This window comes from Lytechinus variegatus, chromosome 11 (assembly GCF_018143015.1).
Source record: "Lytechinus variegatus isolate NC3 chromosome 11, Lvar_3.0, whole genome shotgun sequence".
NCBI lineage: Eukaryota > Metazoa > Echinodermata > Echinoidea > Temnopleuroida > Toxopneustidae > Lytechinus > Lytechinus variegatus.
This window is the reverse complement of record NC_054750.1, coordinates 17,619,020-17,632,270: the sequence shown is the minus strand read 5'-3', so window position 1 is coordinate 17,632,270 and position 13,251 is coordinate 17,619,020. Positions and strand designations below refer to the sequence as shown.

The 13,251-nt window shown below is 38.9% G+C and overlaps 1 protein-coding gene across 1 annotated transcript in view; it reads left to right on the top strand.

Annotated features, from left to right (window-relative positions):
- The window catches only part of LOC121423772 (serine/arginine repetitive matrix protein 2-like), a 42,976-nt gene extending 30,311 nt beyond the window's left edge, over positions 1 to 12,665 (top strand). The window contains exons 4-6 of the mRNA XM_041619258.1: positions 4,322 to 4,389; positions 5,141 to 5,312; positions 6,530 to 12,665. Of these exons, the coding sequence (XP_041475192.1) occupies positions 4,322 to 4,389; positions 5,141 to 5,312; positions 6,530 to 9,416 (3,127 nt within the window). The 3' untranslated portion in view covers positions 9,417 to 12,665. The remainder of the gene's footprint in view (positions 1 to 4,321; positions 4,390 to 5,140; positions 5,313 to 6,529) is intronic.
- The last annotated feature ends 586 nt before the right edge of the window (positions 12,666 to 13,251 follow it).

The window sequence follows — 13,251 nt, the reverse complement described above, 5'->3', positions numbered from 1 at the left end:
ATACGCATCTACAAATGCCCGGATGTGAGACCAGGGAAAATACAAAGGTATATTTTGCTTCGTCTCTGCATGCAAAGTAAATACGCGCATTGAGACCGAGGAAAATACAAACAATATACCTACCCTTCCCGATATTCAGAAAATGTAGGGCAATACGGTTTTGTAAATGACCAGCTCAGATGTCTGATACGGGTGATAATATGTGATATTTACCCTGGCAGTGATAGTAAACATAAAAAGGGGGGCTTCCATGTAGGCCCGAAGTTTAAGGGAGAAAGTTATGATTTTCGATGCATGATTAATGAAAGAGAATGAAATAAGAGATTACTCTAATACTCATTTTATGCCAATAAGCTGTATTTGACAAGAAAAAAAAAGAGAGAAAGCGATACGGTCCATATCAACCCCCATATATACGATAAAGGCAACAACAACAGAAGCACAACAACTTATAGACGAAATCACGCAAAACGAATGGAGGGGGTAATAAAACAATCCCATCCTCAAAAAGGCCCCCTCCCCAAAAAATTGCACTAAAATGAAAAAAAACACACACTATAGATCATAAAATTTTGAACAAAAACTGAAAGGCATATATTATATTTAGTTTCAGTTTATTTCTCATTCTTTATAACAAAGTATAAATGAATTTGATTCATACGATAGAGTATACACATTAGAATTAATTTAGGAAAAAAAATGATTGTCAGATGTCAACGTTAATAGAGATTGACTAGATTAACTGTATGAGAGAAACAAAATATATATTTTAAGAACTGTATGTAATCCCGACGGGCAACTCGGGATCAGAAAATTGGCATGTATGAATGATGAACAATAATATCTCTTAAGTCACCACTTAACAATGATAAGCCAAATTTGACATGTTTGATGAAACTCTGTGGTATTAAAATGTTCATGCGTTCGTTGGTAACCGTTGGTGTGCTGGTATTGTCAGTGGTACATAGTGTGCTCACATTATATTCACATAGTGGGTTACACACTGTGGACATCTACATAGTGTGAGCCTTCAGAGTGTGTTAACACAGTGGATGATGTGAACACTACTCTCGTCCACATCTTGAACACTATGTGGCACGAAATGTGGGACACTGTGTACTTTGATATATCCCCCCCAAATACAAATGTTTTTCATCCTTTATTTGATCGATATAAATTTCCCCCTTCTTAAGTACACCAACCTAAACATTAAAAAGCATTTTTCGGGTTTTATGCGGCTTCATGTCTGTATCCATGGTATTAAAAGAGCAGCTGTAAATTTGAAGGGTGGATATGAGTGACACCCCCGTCTTACTGTTGGCACAAGCCTATTATCATAGGTAACAAGCTAATGTTGTTAAACTCTAAAAGGAAACTGTGGCATCGGCCCTTTATATGAAGCATTGTTTAGATTTTTCCTTTCTATTTATACCAACATGTTCAAGAAGAATGTAATCAACTGTTCGTATCAGAGCCAATCAGATACAAGGATTTCAGTAACTTATAACATGTATCAGTAAAAATCAACGACTAGCAATAATTTGTCGCATGGAATGCTCTCATGGTGTCTTTCTTCCTTCAGGTATATGTCTGAACAATCAAGACATGCGTTAGGACCTCTATACCTTGCACAACAAGCCTCATATTGGCGGGGAAACTATTGATATGCCGCTTATTTGCTCAATGTTCAGGCCATTATGTACAGACTCCTCGGTTTGAGACATACCTCCAATTTACACAATATAAAATGAACAGATGCCCTTAATTCTCTCTCGCATCGCTTGTTCATTCAATTTCCCCTCCCTCCCCTACGCACATTGATCTAAGAGGGCGCCCTAATAAATACACTTTTTATTCCAACCTGCCCCAATTACCGGTGATGCATGTAAGTCATAGAGCTAGCTGACATCCCTCGTCTGTATAACTAATCATGCTATTACTCCACCGTGTCAAGATGCCTTCCTTGTAAAGAAACTGTGCGTTAAATATCATTTTGGCCTTTTCGCTCCCTAAAGGTCCCATTATTATAATGACGTAAAAACGAAAACCACTTGCATTTTAAGAGAGCCCGAAGTACAGTCGCCTCTCCCCCGAGTCATCCGCGCTTCCTACATCTTCTAAACCAGAGAAAAGGAAACAAACAGAAAAAAATTCTTCTGAAAGGTCGAAACGGAAGAGGAAACGAAGTTTTGGTGTGAATAGTTTGTATGCGATCGATTTCTTATTCTTTAGACTGCGATATCGATTTCTTTCTATATATCACTGTTTGGAAGACGATGTCTTTCGAAATGGGTACAAACTTCACATATTCAATGCTTGTAGAAGTTATTCATTCACAGATCCATTCCTTTCGTGAAAAAAATCCCAATCCCTTGAATTAATCATCCGGGGGCCGTTTCATAAAGCTGTCCGTAAGTTAAGAGCGACTTAAAGAACGACCGGTGAACCTTTCTTACGTGCCAAACCATCGCCAATGAATATACCATTTATCACAAGGATCACCAGTTGCTCCTAACTTACGAACATGAAACGCAGACCTGGGCTCCAAACACAAAGGTTTGCGATGGATTGCAAATATGAAAGAACCGCTCTGATTGGTTCCTGGTCAGTATTTTAAACCAAATGCGCGTGTAACATTGATATTGATTGGCCAATTCATTTAGCGATTGATCGCTAATCTTTGTGTTACGGAGCCCTGGTTGGTGTTTCATAAAGCTGTTCGTAAAGTTACGCACGACTGGAACATATTCTTATGTCATAATTGATTACAAAGGGATATCACATAGAACAAGAAAGGGTCACCAGTCGTGCGTAAATTCATTCGTACCTTATGAAGAGCTTTATGAAACACCCACCTGGTGCCTATATTATTATATTATGAATATTTTTGTAATTATCATTCACCCTCCTGCAGTGGCGTACCCAGGATTTTCCAAAGGGGGGGGGGGCAAATTCGTCCGCCCAAAAAATTGACAGGCAAAAAAAAGGTCTTCAAGTTCAAAAGAGGGGCCACTTGTGGCTCGTCAGGGATCTGTTGTGACTCACCAGGGGGGCAGGGGTAAGTCCCTTGCATGAGTTGTGACTCGTCAGGGGGGCAGTCTGCCCCCCCCCCCCCTAGGTACGCTAGTGCCCTCCTGTACAAAGGCTTATCCTATTTGCGCTAATACTTGCTAAATCTAGGTGTGATTTTCAAGAGACCCGTGCACATGGTGCATAGACGATGATACATGTGGATTGTAATTGTGGGGGGGGGGGCAATTTAGATACCAATGAATATAGATTCCTCACCAATTATTGTGCATGTAAAACCAAACTACCACTGACAATTTTTAAGAACTTTCGTTATTTAAAAGCCTTTCGGTATTTTCTTGTTGGATGCAATTAAGGTTAAAAAAATACTAATCTTTGTTGAGATGCCATGGCAAGTGATACCTGGCTGTATGTGTACCAAAATAAAATTTCAGTCTTTCTGAAAGGACAAGTTGAATTGAATGAAAGAGAAAAATCCATCAAGCATAATTCATCAAAATTGGATGCAAAATAAGAAAATTATGACATATTAAAGTTTTGCTTAATTTCACAAAAACAGTAATATACACATTCTGGACAGTATGCTAATGAAGGGACTGATGACATCACACACTCACTATTTGTGTTGTATGTTGTTATATGAAATGTGAAATATTCTATATTTCTCCTCACTGTCCTGAGAAACAAAGTTTTATTCCACCCTGAACATTTTGAAATTACCGTTCTTGTTTTAATATTTTATGGTTCAGTCAAGTTGGCCCTTTATGTTAAAATCTATAAAACTTGAAACATTGCATAATTCCCTACCCCCCAAAAATAAAAATAAACCAAAAAAAATGATGAGCGAGGGTAATCATCGACTTTCTCATTTGGATGTAATTTATCTTAAAATTGTGAAATAAAAGCAGCTTTAAAATGTCAACTTTATTGTACCTCCGATGTCGATGGAATTTTCAGCGTTTTAATTGTGTGATTTTTCTCTATTTATTCACATCAACAATTTTCTAGGGTGGACGTGACCCTAGCTATACTAACAACCCTATAAAGGACATAATCCGGAGTTATCGAATAACAATTTAAAAACTAAATAAAAACTAAACGTACAATCTTCTTTTCTCCCTCTCTCCCATAAATTCTCTTGCTCTTACTATTCCTTCCATTCCTCCATCTCTTGTTCTATCCATTCTCTCCCTCACACTCGTATACTCTTATTTGTTCTATTTTTCCTATCGCCCCCTTCTTCTTTCCATTCCCCTGATCATTTCCCCTTCCTCCTCCCCTCTTCTTACAGGTTACTCCGGGAGGATGGGGCTGCTAACGGAGATGGAGAAACATCAGAAAAACACGTCGAAGAGGAAGGTGAGAAAACAAAGACTATAATAAAAATCATAAATATGAAATCTCTACGCAAATGGCTTTTATGTCGCTTTGCGTCAGCAACTGTCATTATATAAAAGAAATAGAACATGAGTAATGAACAATATTGTTGAGAAGAATTAGCATGTTGTTTGCTCACACTTTAGCCGGATAAGGCTTTTCAAAATGTCTTTCGGGCTTCAATCATTATTTCATTGAATCGGAAATAATATTGAAGGTTTATTTCACCTACATAACATCAAACCTGGCCTAGTAGAATTAAATTTGCCTTCTTATTTCATAAGATGTAATACCTTTGCAAGACCAGGAAATCTTTACCGAGACAAAAACGATTGTACTTGCCGTAGATGGCGCTGGTTACAGTCAATTGTATCAATGACAAAGCCTTCAACTACAAGTTTAAAAACCAGACTATTTTTCATTACGGTGCGGATAGTAAACAGTACAATGTATATCTACACCCTCTTTCCACTGTAGCTATCTTTTTTTCATATTTCAATATCATAATTCATGATAACGAATAACATTATTATTATTGTTATCAACGTTATTTTCATTGCAATTATAACATCATTCAATTGTAATTTGTATCAACATTAACAATGATTGTTATTTTTTATCATCATTATCCTCCTCCTCTTCCTTCTCCTCCTCACCATAATCATCAATCTCATTATACAGACACTATAACCATTATGATAGCCCTTATTACTGACCTTCATTGTTATTGCAGGAGATAATCGTTGGAACCCACCGACCTACATACCCCCTACCTGCACCCTGGGTGAGATTACTGAATGTGACAGTGAGAACCTAGAGGGGATGGACACACCCAGAACACCCTGCTCCAATCACACATCGAGGAGTAGAGAGGTTTCCTTCTCCGTATCCGACAGAGATAACAGGTAAACACTACATAGGAATATTCTTTAAGGTACCTTGTTAATTGTCTACGATGAAGTATGGCAGTTCTTAATGGGAGACCGCTTGCGGGATTTCCACGCAAAAGACGCGGTTCTGACTTTCTACAAGGTACTCAAAGGGACGGGAGCATTCCTAGATTTGCAGTTCGGAGAACATTCAAAAGCTATGAGCGATGCACTCAAAACCCACTTCTTAACATGCGGAGATGCTGCCGGACTCCGTCTGGATGACTTACACGCCATTATTATACAAATTAGCATTGTTTCTGTGAACAAAACTTTATGCATTGCAAATTCGTCTGCAGCACGGCAAATCTCTCTCCATATGTTTTTTCAAGATATTATTCAGCTAAAATAAGCTTGGTTTGGTAAACAGTTTTTTTTTGGAGAAAGTGGTGATGCAACCCAAGAATTATATGAATACAGTGAATGTTTTATTGGATGGGTGTCCATGTCCGATTGGCTTCCATTGTTTTCCGATCGGGTTTCAGTCACACCATCGAATCTGACTCCAAACTAACCGATGATGTGTCATGCAACCTAAATACGCAATATGGTTCATCCGTCTGTAATCGGTGTTCGTGGTGTGACTGTAATCAGAAAAGCTCCCTGCCAAGCATGATTTATGTAACATACATTTTCTATTTTACTTTAGATCTTCAATATAACCACCGATTTAAAAAAAAATAAATCTTTAGTTCGTGGTTTGTAGTTTCTTTATCTGTAATAATTCCTTGTTCTTGTGAGTTCTCAGAAATATATAAAGAATCAGCACATTGCATTCCATAAATCATCTTTTGAAATTATGCAATGTTTGCCGGGAATAAGGCAGGATAATGGTTTAGTAGGGCTTAAGTAAGTTCTTGTTAATGATTTGCTATATGATTCCTTTCGAAGTATTCGTAATCAGTCATTCGGTCATTGACATGAAAAGAGAGATAACACCTAACATCACAAACGGGGTTTCCCCTTCTTATATTCCTAATAATCACATCCAATACCCTAACTTGCCAAGTATTGTAGTATGAATGATAATCACTAGACTAAATGGATATTACCACGTATGTTGTATTATTTTTGGTACAGACTGTAAAGCGTAACTGAGCATAATTGAAATCTCTTTATGTTCCAAGCGTAAAGAGACCACAGTGGCTGATGTTTAAAGAGAGGTTTTTTTTTAATATTTTTTTTTCTTTCAGATACTGCGACCATAACGGTGATGTACCCGACAACTCACAGGTTGTGATAAGACGACATGGTGACGTCAGTCCTTTGCACCCAATTCCGGCTGACGAATTCGAGCGGGTTGGTCGTTACCGAGGAAAGTCACCGAGGACTCTCCTTAATCCCGGAGAGGTTGTCAAGAGCGAGGCCACTAAGTCTGGCGATTCTCTCACAGTTCATGTCCAAGTCCATAACCACCCGGTCAATGACCCTGCGGCAAAGAGAGAGCTGAAGTCAGCCGATTTCAAGAACAGTAAAGGCGATATCAGCCAGATACGGCTAATTGATGACAGGCAAAGGAGTCCTATCAGGGAGACTGGAGGAAAGAGGGAGCGTGATAGAAGCGCAGATGACAAAGTGCCTATCAAAGGAGATCGTTCACCATCTCGAACGAGACGAAAAGACACACCAGATGCAGAACGACACTCGCACCAACCCGCTGATGACGTTGACCGGCGAAAGGAGCCCGCACACAGTCCAAGGGAAGAGGTCAAGAATCAAACCGCACGTGCAAGTGAATATCGGGACCTCTGGCAGCTGAGGTCAACACTAGAGATGCAGCATTCTTCGGAAGAATCGGGATCATCTGAATACGATACTGTCGCAGCAGCAAATGTTGAAGATAACATGCTTCCTCCCCTCCTGAGGAGTCCAACTCTAGAGGAGGAGAGTAGTGGACAGGAGAAGAGCGACGGGAAAAGTGGTATAGATGATAGCTTTGAGCAAGCTGTAAGTAGTATTAGCGCGGAAGAGTCAGACATATCCGAAAGAGACAGGGACAGTGGTGGTTCAGGGAAAGATGGACCGAGAAATCTTCGCAGAATGCACGGGGACAGTGGCTATGCATCCATAGAACAAAAGACGGAGACAGAATGGAAACGTCGCCAAATGTTCGCAGCCAGCGATCATGAAAGCACAAGCTTTGAAAGTGCACAGACTTTTACCATGTCGAGTGATAGTAGTAGTCCGACGGTAGATAAGCCAATGGTTAACGCCGTCGTAGGACGAGCGAGCGAGGACAACAAGCCTATGACACGCAACAGAGGTGATCGCCGTACTGCGTCAACGAAACGACGAGAATTCGTAGCCGGAAGAGAGGAAGCTATCTTTGGCAGTTTTAGCTTTCCTGAAGAAGAAACTGAAACATCTGGAACGGAATCCACTGTCACAACAGGGAAAGAAAGCGACCAAACATTAAACGACAGACGAGGAGCGCTGCGAGAGAGGAAGATCCGCCGTACTAGTCCTCTAGCTAGATCTAGGGAGGATGGACTTAGTTGTTACCCAAAGGGTAGAGATTACAGTATAGATGAGAAAACGGATGCCTTGTTCAAAGAGTTTATTAAACAAGATGTTCTCTTTGATACCAATTCTAGAAGGTCTCGTCCATATAGGAGCCATAGATTACAGCTTCATAACAAGCAGCATAGTGATTCCATGTTAGAATATCCAACTAAGGTAGTATGTAGTCAAGGGAGTAATGAGCCTAGGAGTATCAGCTTCGAATCACGAGCTGGTGGAGAAAGCTCCGCTAAAGAACGGCTGACTACTCTCTTGCCTGGTACCGGTAGAACAAAGTCTCTTATATCCCAAGATAGCATCGAAGAGGAATATTTACGACAGGAAAGGAAGAAGGCCTATAGTACAGAAGGATCACCCGAGTCAAAGTCTTCTAGGGAACCTTCCCGTGAGGCATCTAGAGAAGCATCTCGTGAACCGTCTCGTGAACCGTCAAGAGAACCTTCACCAACTGGTGATCCGAAGTCCCACACAATCACGCCTTTCAAACATTATGATCGACCTGAAAAGACTCCTTCTCTCGACTTACCTCCCAGGTTAGAGGACGTCAAGAACAGACGAAGCGCTTTCCGGTTGGTGAAAAGATCGCCCCAGATTCGGCGAGCAGGGGCGGCTTCGTTCCAGGAATGCGCAGTCACCGCCTTCAGTGCAGACATGTGTGAGGTTGATGATGAGAGAGAAAGAACGAGAAGGGAGAGCATTCCTTCTAGACATTCATTAGATCTTAGGGATTTACGGGACAGACAAACCATTGAGCCGCCTACCATCCTTGTAGGAGGATACGAAACACCAGATGAACAACACACACCAGAAAGGGACGACAGATTACCAGCACGGCCTAAAGAACCTTTACCTGTGTCACCCGGCAGAAGGCCCCCTCCTGAAGACTTTGCTCGTCCGGCTCGATCAGAAGAACGGTCACGCAGTCCTCGTAGTAGAAGGCATCAGCGATTCCATGATGCCAGTCCAAACAGAGGGGAATCTCCAGGAAGGGGCGTATCCCCCGGCCGTGGATCTAGCAACGCTCACTATAGGGCATCTAAATCTCCAACAAGGCCTCGGCGAAGTATGGAGAGCCTTAGTATGGATAGAGGCGATCGGGGTTACCACGAATCACCCGACGGAAGGAGAGATTTTCTGCAAGTGCCTGGAAACCGAGGAACGGGAAGATCAGCAAGTTCTTCACCACGACATCGGCTCAGGAAGCACGACACATTCGGTGGAGTCAGTCGACCATTCAGTGAAGAGTGTCTGTCACGAAATGACGAACCCATTCGTGACCATCCAGAATATCAACAAACATTCCATCAGGGTAGATATGTACGACCTATAGATTTCGAAAAGTTAGACAAGAGACATCAGAAACCACATTCCAAGCAAGCTGAAAAGATCCTTAGATTCGAAACCAGGTCGGGATCTGAAACAGCTCTACTTGACTGCAGGGAGGAGCGAAGCAGAAGGGAGGCACGTAGGTCACCGGTGAGGGCGCATAGTGACCAAGACGTACTGTCTGATTGGAGAAGAAATGGAGAACATAAAGCAAGAACACCAGAGAAATTTTGATAAAGGTTTCATGTGTTACCCGCAGTTGAATATGACTATATATTTTTTCGTTGCAGCTTACTATTTTGTTTAAAATGTGAACGCAAAATCCAGATGCGCTTTGATTTACCGATTTCAGTCTATTTATCTAAAAGATCGTACGTTTCCATGATTCAGAGAAAAACGTATCATCATCACTAATTCACACCAGTGCAGTTTATCTTAAGCAAACTAAATTATTATGTTACCCTTTGAGGATAGTTTGATGGATATTTTGGTTTCCGAAGTAGTTTGTTTCATGACTTGTCGACCGTTGTCTCATATCGTAAACAAACATTTGCTAATTTAAAACGCCAATACTAATTCGTTACTAATCATTCTGTTGAAGAAAATGAATATGCGTCAATGGCTTTGATTGGCTTCTGACAGTGTACGATCGATTACAATCATCAGGGTCCAGTTTCATAAAGATTTGCTATAAAAACAAATGACTGTTCGTAGCATTTAACTATTATCATAACAAATTTTATGAAACTGGCCCCAGGGCTATCTGAGTTGATAGAGTACTTCTCCCATGATAAAAGTGAACAACTTACATTTTGGTGATTTTTAGATGTTGAAGGAAAGTGCTATGCGTATAGCATGAAAATACTGTTCGCGCCTCAATCTATGTAAATTTTAACATGCGGATTATGAAACGAAATGCCTCTTTTAATTGTTTTGTTCTTCGTAATAAACATGATATACCATGCATACTTGAGTCACTCAAGTAGCGCAAGTAGCGGCGAAATTCAGGTTTTCCATTCTGGGATGGTAAGAGGAGGAGGGGGGGGGCAGTGTAGTCTGATAGTATTTCATAGTGTTATGTTAACAGAAACGTAGGGTGTAGACTCCATTTTACAACCTTATTTTCTTTAATTTCTTTCAAAACATTTTTATTCAGGTTATAATTCAAGATGCATCAAAACATGGCTACCTCATTTTTGTTATCGGAAAGACTATCTTATTTTAATAACCCAACATAGCCAGCGATGTCAATTGGTTTAATAGCATGTATTCAGTTAGGACCTTTAAGTCTGATAGGAGTTATATTCAAAGAGCTGGATTGATAAAAGGTAGCAGTGAAGTTTGTTTGCAATTTGTCATTCCCCTTTTAAGATTCCTTACCACATTAACACACCCATATTATACACCAATGGTAATAAGGTTGATAATTTGAACAGGTATATTTCGTTACATTATTCTACATGTACTAACTTATCAGGAAACTACTACGACAACGCATGTTGGATGAGTGGTAGAATGCCCGCTTCATGAACGGAATGTCATAGGTTCGATCGACAGCCGAGTTATACCAAATATTTTGAAACTGTTTGCTCTGTCTTTCTGTCAGGCGTTCGAATAAAAAGGGTAATAAAAACATTGTGATATGTTGGACTTGCTGGAAGATCAGCCCAATAGCTAAAGTGGCGAACCTGGATACAGAAGAAAATAGCTTTGTGTCATACGATGCACGGAGGGCCCAAGAACATGGTGAATGTATTTAAGATGCCCTTAAAATTACAAAGAAAGTTGAGTTGTTGTTTTTTTACTCCTTGTTAGCGCCTCGTTTTTTCCCCCACAATGTACGGAGGGTTCAAAGAAAATTTTAAATGTATTAAAATACCCGTAAAATGGCAAATAACTGTTGGGAGATCTTTGTAAAAAAAAGTTATGAACCGGAACTGCAGTTTCGTCCCAATTTTCGGAGCTGGCGAAAAATGGCAAATAAATCGTTTGTCCAGAGTCCAGGACGATCTGCTTTTTCGAATCACCAATTTTCTAAAAAGTCTTCTTGGTTCTTCTTTGTTATCGATGACATTAAAATTGTTTTATTGTTCTTGAACCAACTGTATACAAATACTATTATTTTTTTAAGGCAACCCCTAACCATCTTGTAAGCACATTTGTCTCATCGTTACGAGTTTTACTTAAAAACTACATTAGTTATTTAATTACTTCTGACTTTGGTTACCGCGTGCCATTCATGTAATTTCCAACCGTACAAAAGTTGAACTGCATTGGTGTAAATTTTACGAGGCGTTAGAATTCGAACGTAATGAAAACAAAATACGCTAAAAATGTACCTCAAAAATTCTTGATAAAATTAAATGGAAGAATCCTGAAAGATTAAGATGAAAAATAAGGTCATTAGTTTATGTATTACTAATTCTTTCATTTGGATAGTGGAATTAAAGTTCCTATCATTTTAGCTTGATCCGAATAGAATTAGGAAATCCTTTATTTGACCAAGAAATTATTTGACTCATCATTTCATGTAGAACTTGTTCTTACTTTTGTTAACGATTACTACCATGCTACGGATTATTCATGAAAAGAAACTAACATCTGTCGTGCCTTATGCTTATATTTTATTTTGTTCGCTTGCAGTTATCCAACAAAATTATGAAGCTTGCTTAAAGCTGAACAGATAAGGGAGAGGGCGCAAATCACATTGAATGATTGTTGACTCTTAGTGGGTGCAGTCACACCAACGAAATTGACTCCAAACCGACCGATGGTTTGCCATGCAACATAACGCAATAGCGTTGATCGGTCGGGGTCACTTGTGTTGGTATGACTGCGACATTAACGATCAAAAGTGTGATTCGCGAATAACATCTGTGCTTCTTTTAACGCTATATCGGTGGATACTGTTTATTGTAGACCATCTTATGCATGATCTGTCTCTCAATGTTGTCAATGTTTACATTTAAAATATCTATGCTCCTCACCGTATTAATGAAAGCTACTCACACCAATTATGCAATCACGTCGATTTCTCTCTTCAAGTTTCATAAGTTTATTTCTGTTTTTGTATGACATTCCATTACACAAATTTATGTAACATTTTACATATTAAGAAATGAACCTATTGGCTGCCTGTATGTGTATATAACGTAACAAGAAATATTTTTGTATATACAATTTAACTAATTTTCCATAGGATTTAGGTAGCAGATGACAATTTGATTAATTACAATTGCTGGCTTGCACAACGAGTATTGCTTTTAATGCAATCGAAATGCAATAGAAAATATGGTTGTAATATAGTTATATGATACACCTTTCATTAAATGCATATAATATATGGTAAAAAGTAGTTATGAAGAATGTAAACTATTTTAGATGAATACTTGAACTGGACAGCCTTCGACTGAGTTTTTAAAGCATGCAAGATAATGACGATGAAACATTTGAACAACGAATAAATGAAATTGAATATATTGTTTAAGTATTATGGCTTATGTGTGTTTACTTTCTTTCGCTTTGAGAATTACAGCCTTCATGCTCAATTAACACACATGTTTATGCAAATAAGTACAAATCATTATATTCATTTGTTTATGATTGAAAACAAGCAAACACATTAAAAAGTAACATGTTGTTTAAGCCTCTCACTCAAGCAAATATTCATTAAAGTTTTAAACCATCGTTTATTTTTGGAAATTGTTCGAACTTTTTAAAAGCCTGTTTAAACCATGAAATAATAGTTGTTGGAGTGATGTGCTTAAACAACGTGGTAATTTCGTTTAATTGTGTATGCTTGCTTTGGAGCACCGACAAAACAAATCTGATAATTTATACATATTTGCATAAATACATGTGTGAAAAAAGTATTCAATGTGGAGAGATTAATCACATCACTTGAATTTACAACTTATTGCCATTTTTAATATTCCCAAAATTCCTTATATTTCATGTTTTGAAAGGGGAAGTTCACCCTAACAAAAAATTGAGAAAACATATTGATGAAGGTTAAATGAGAATTATGACTATTAAGACCCTTTCGCTCTTTAAATGCACACACTAAGAA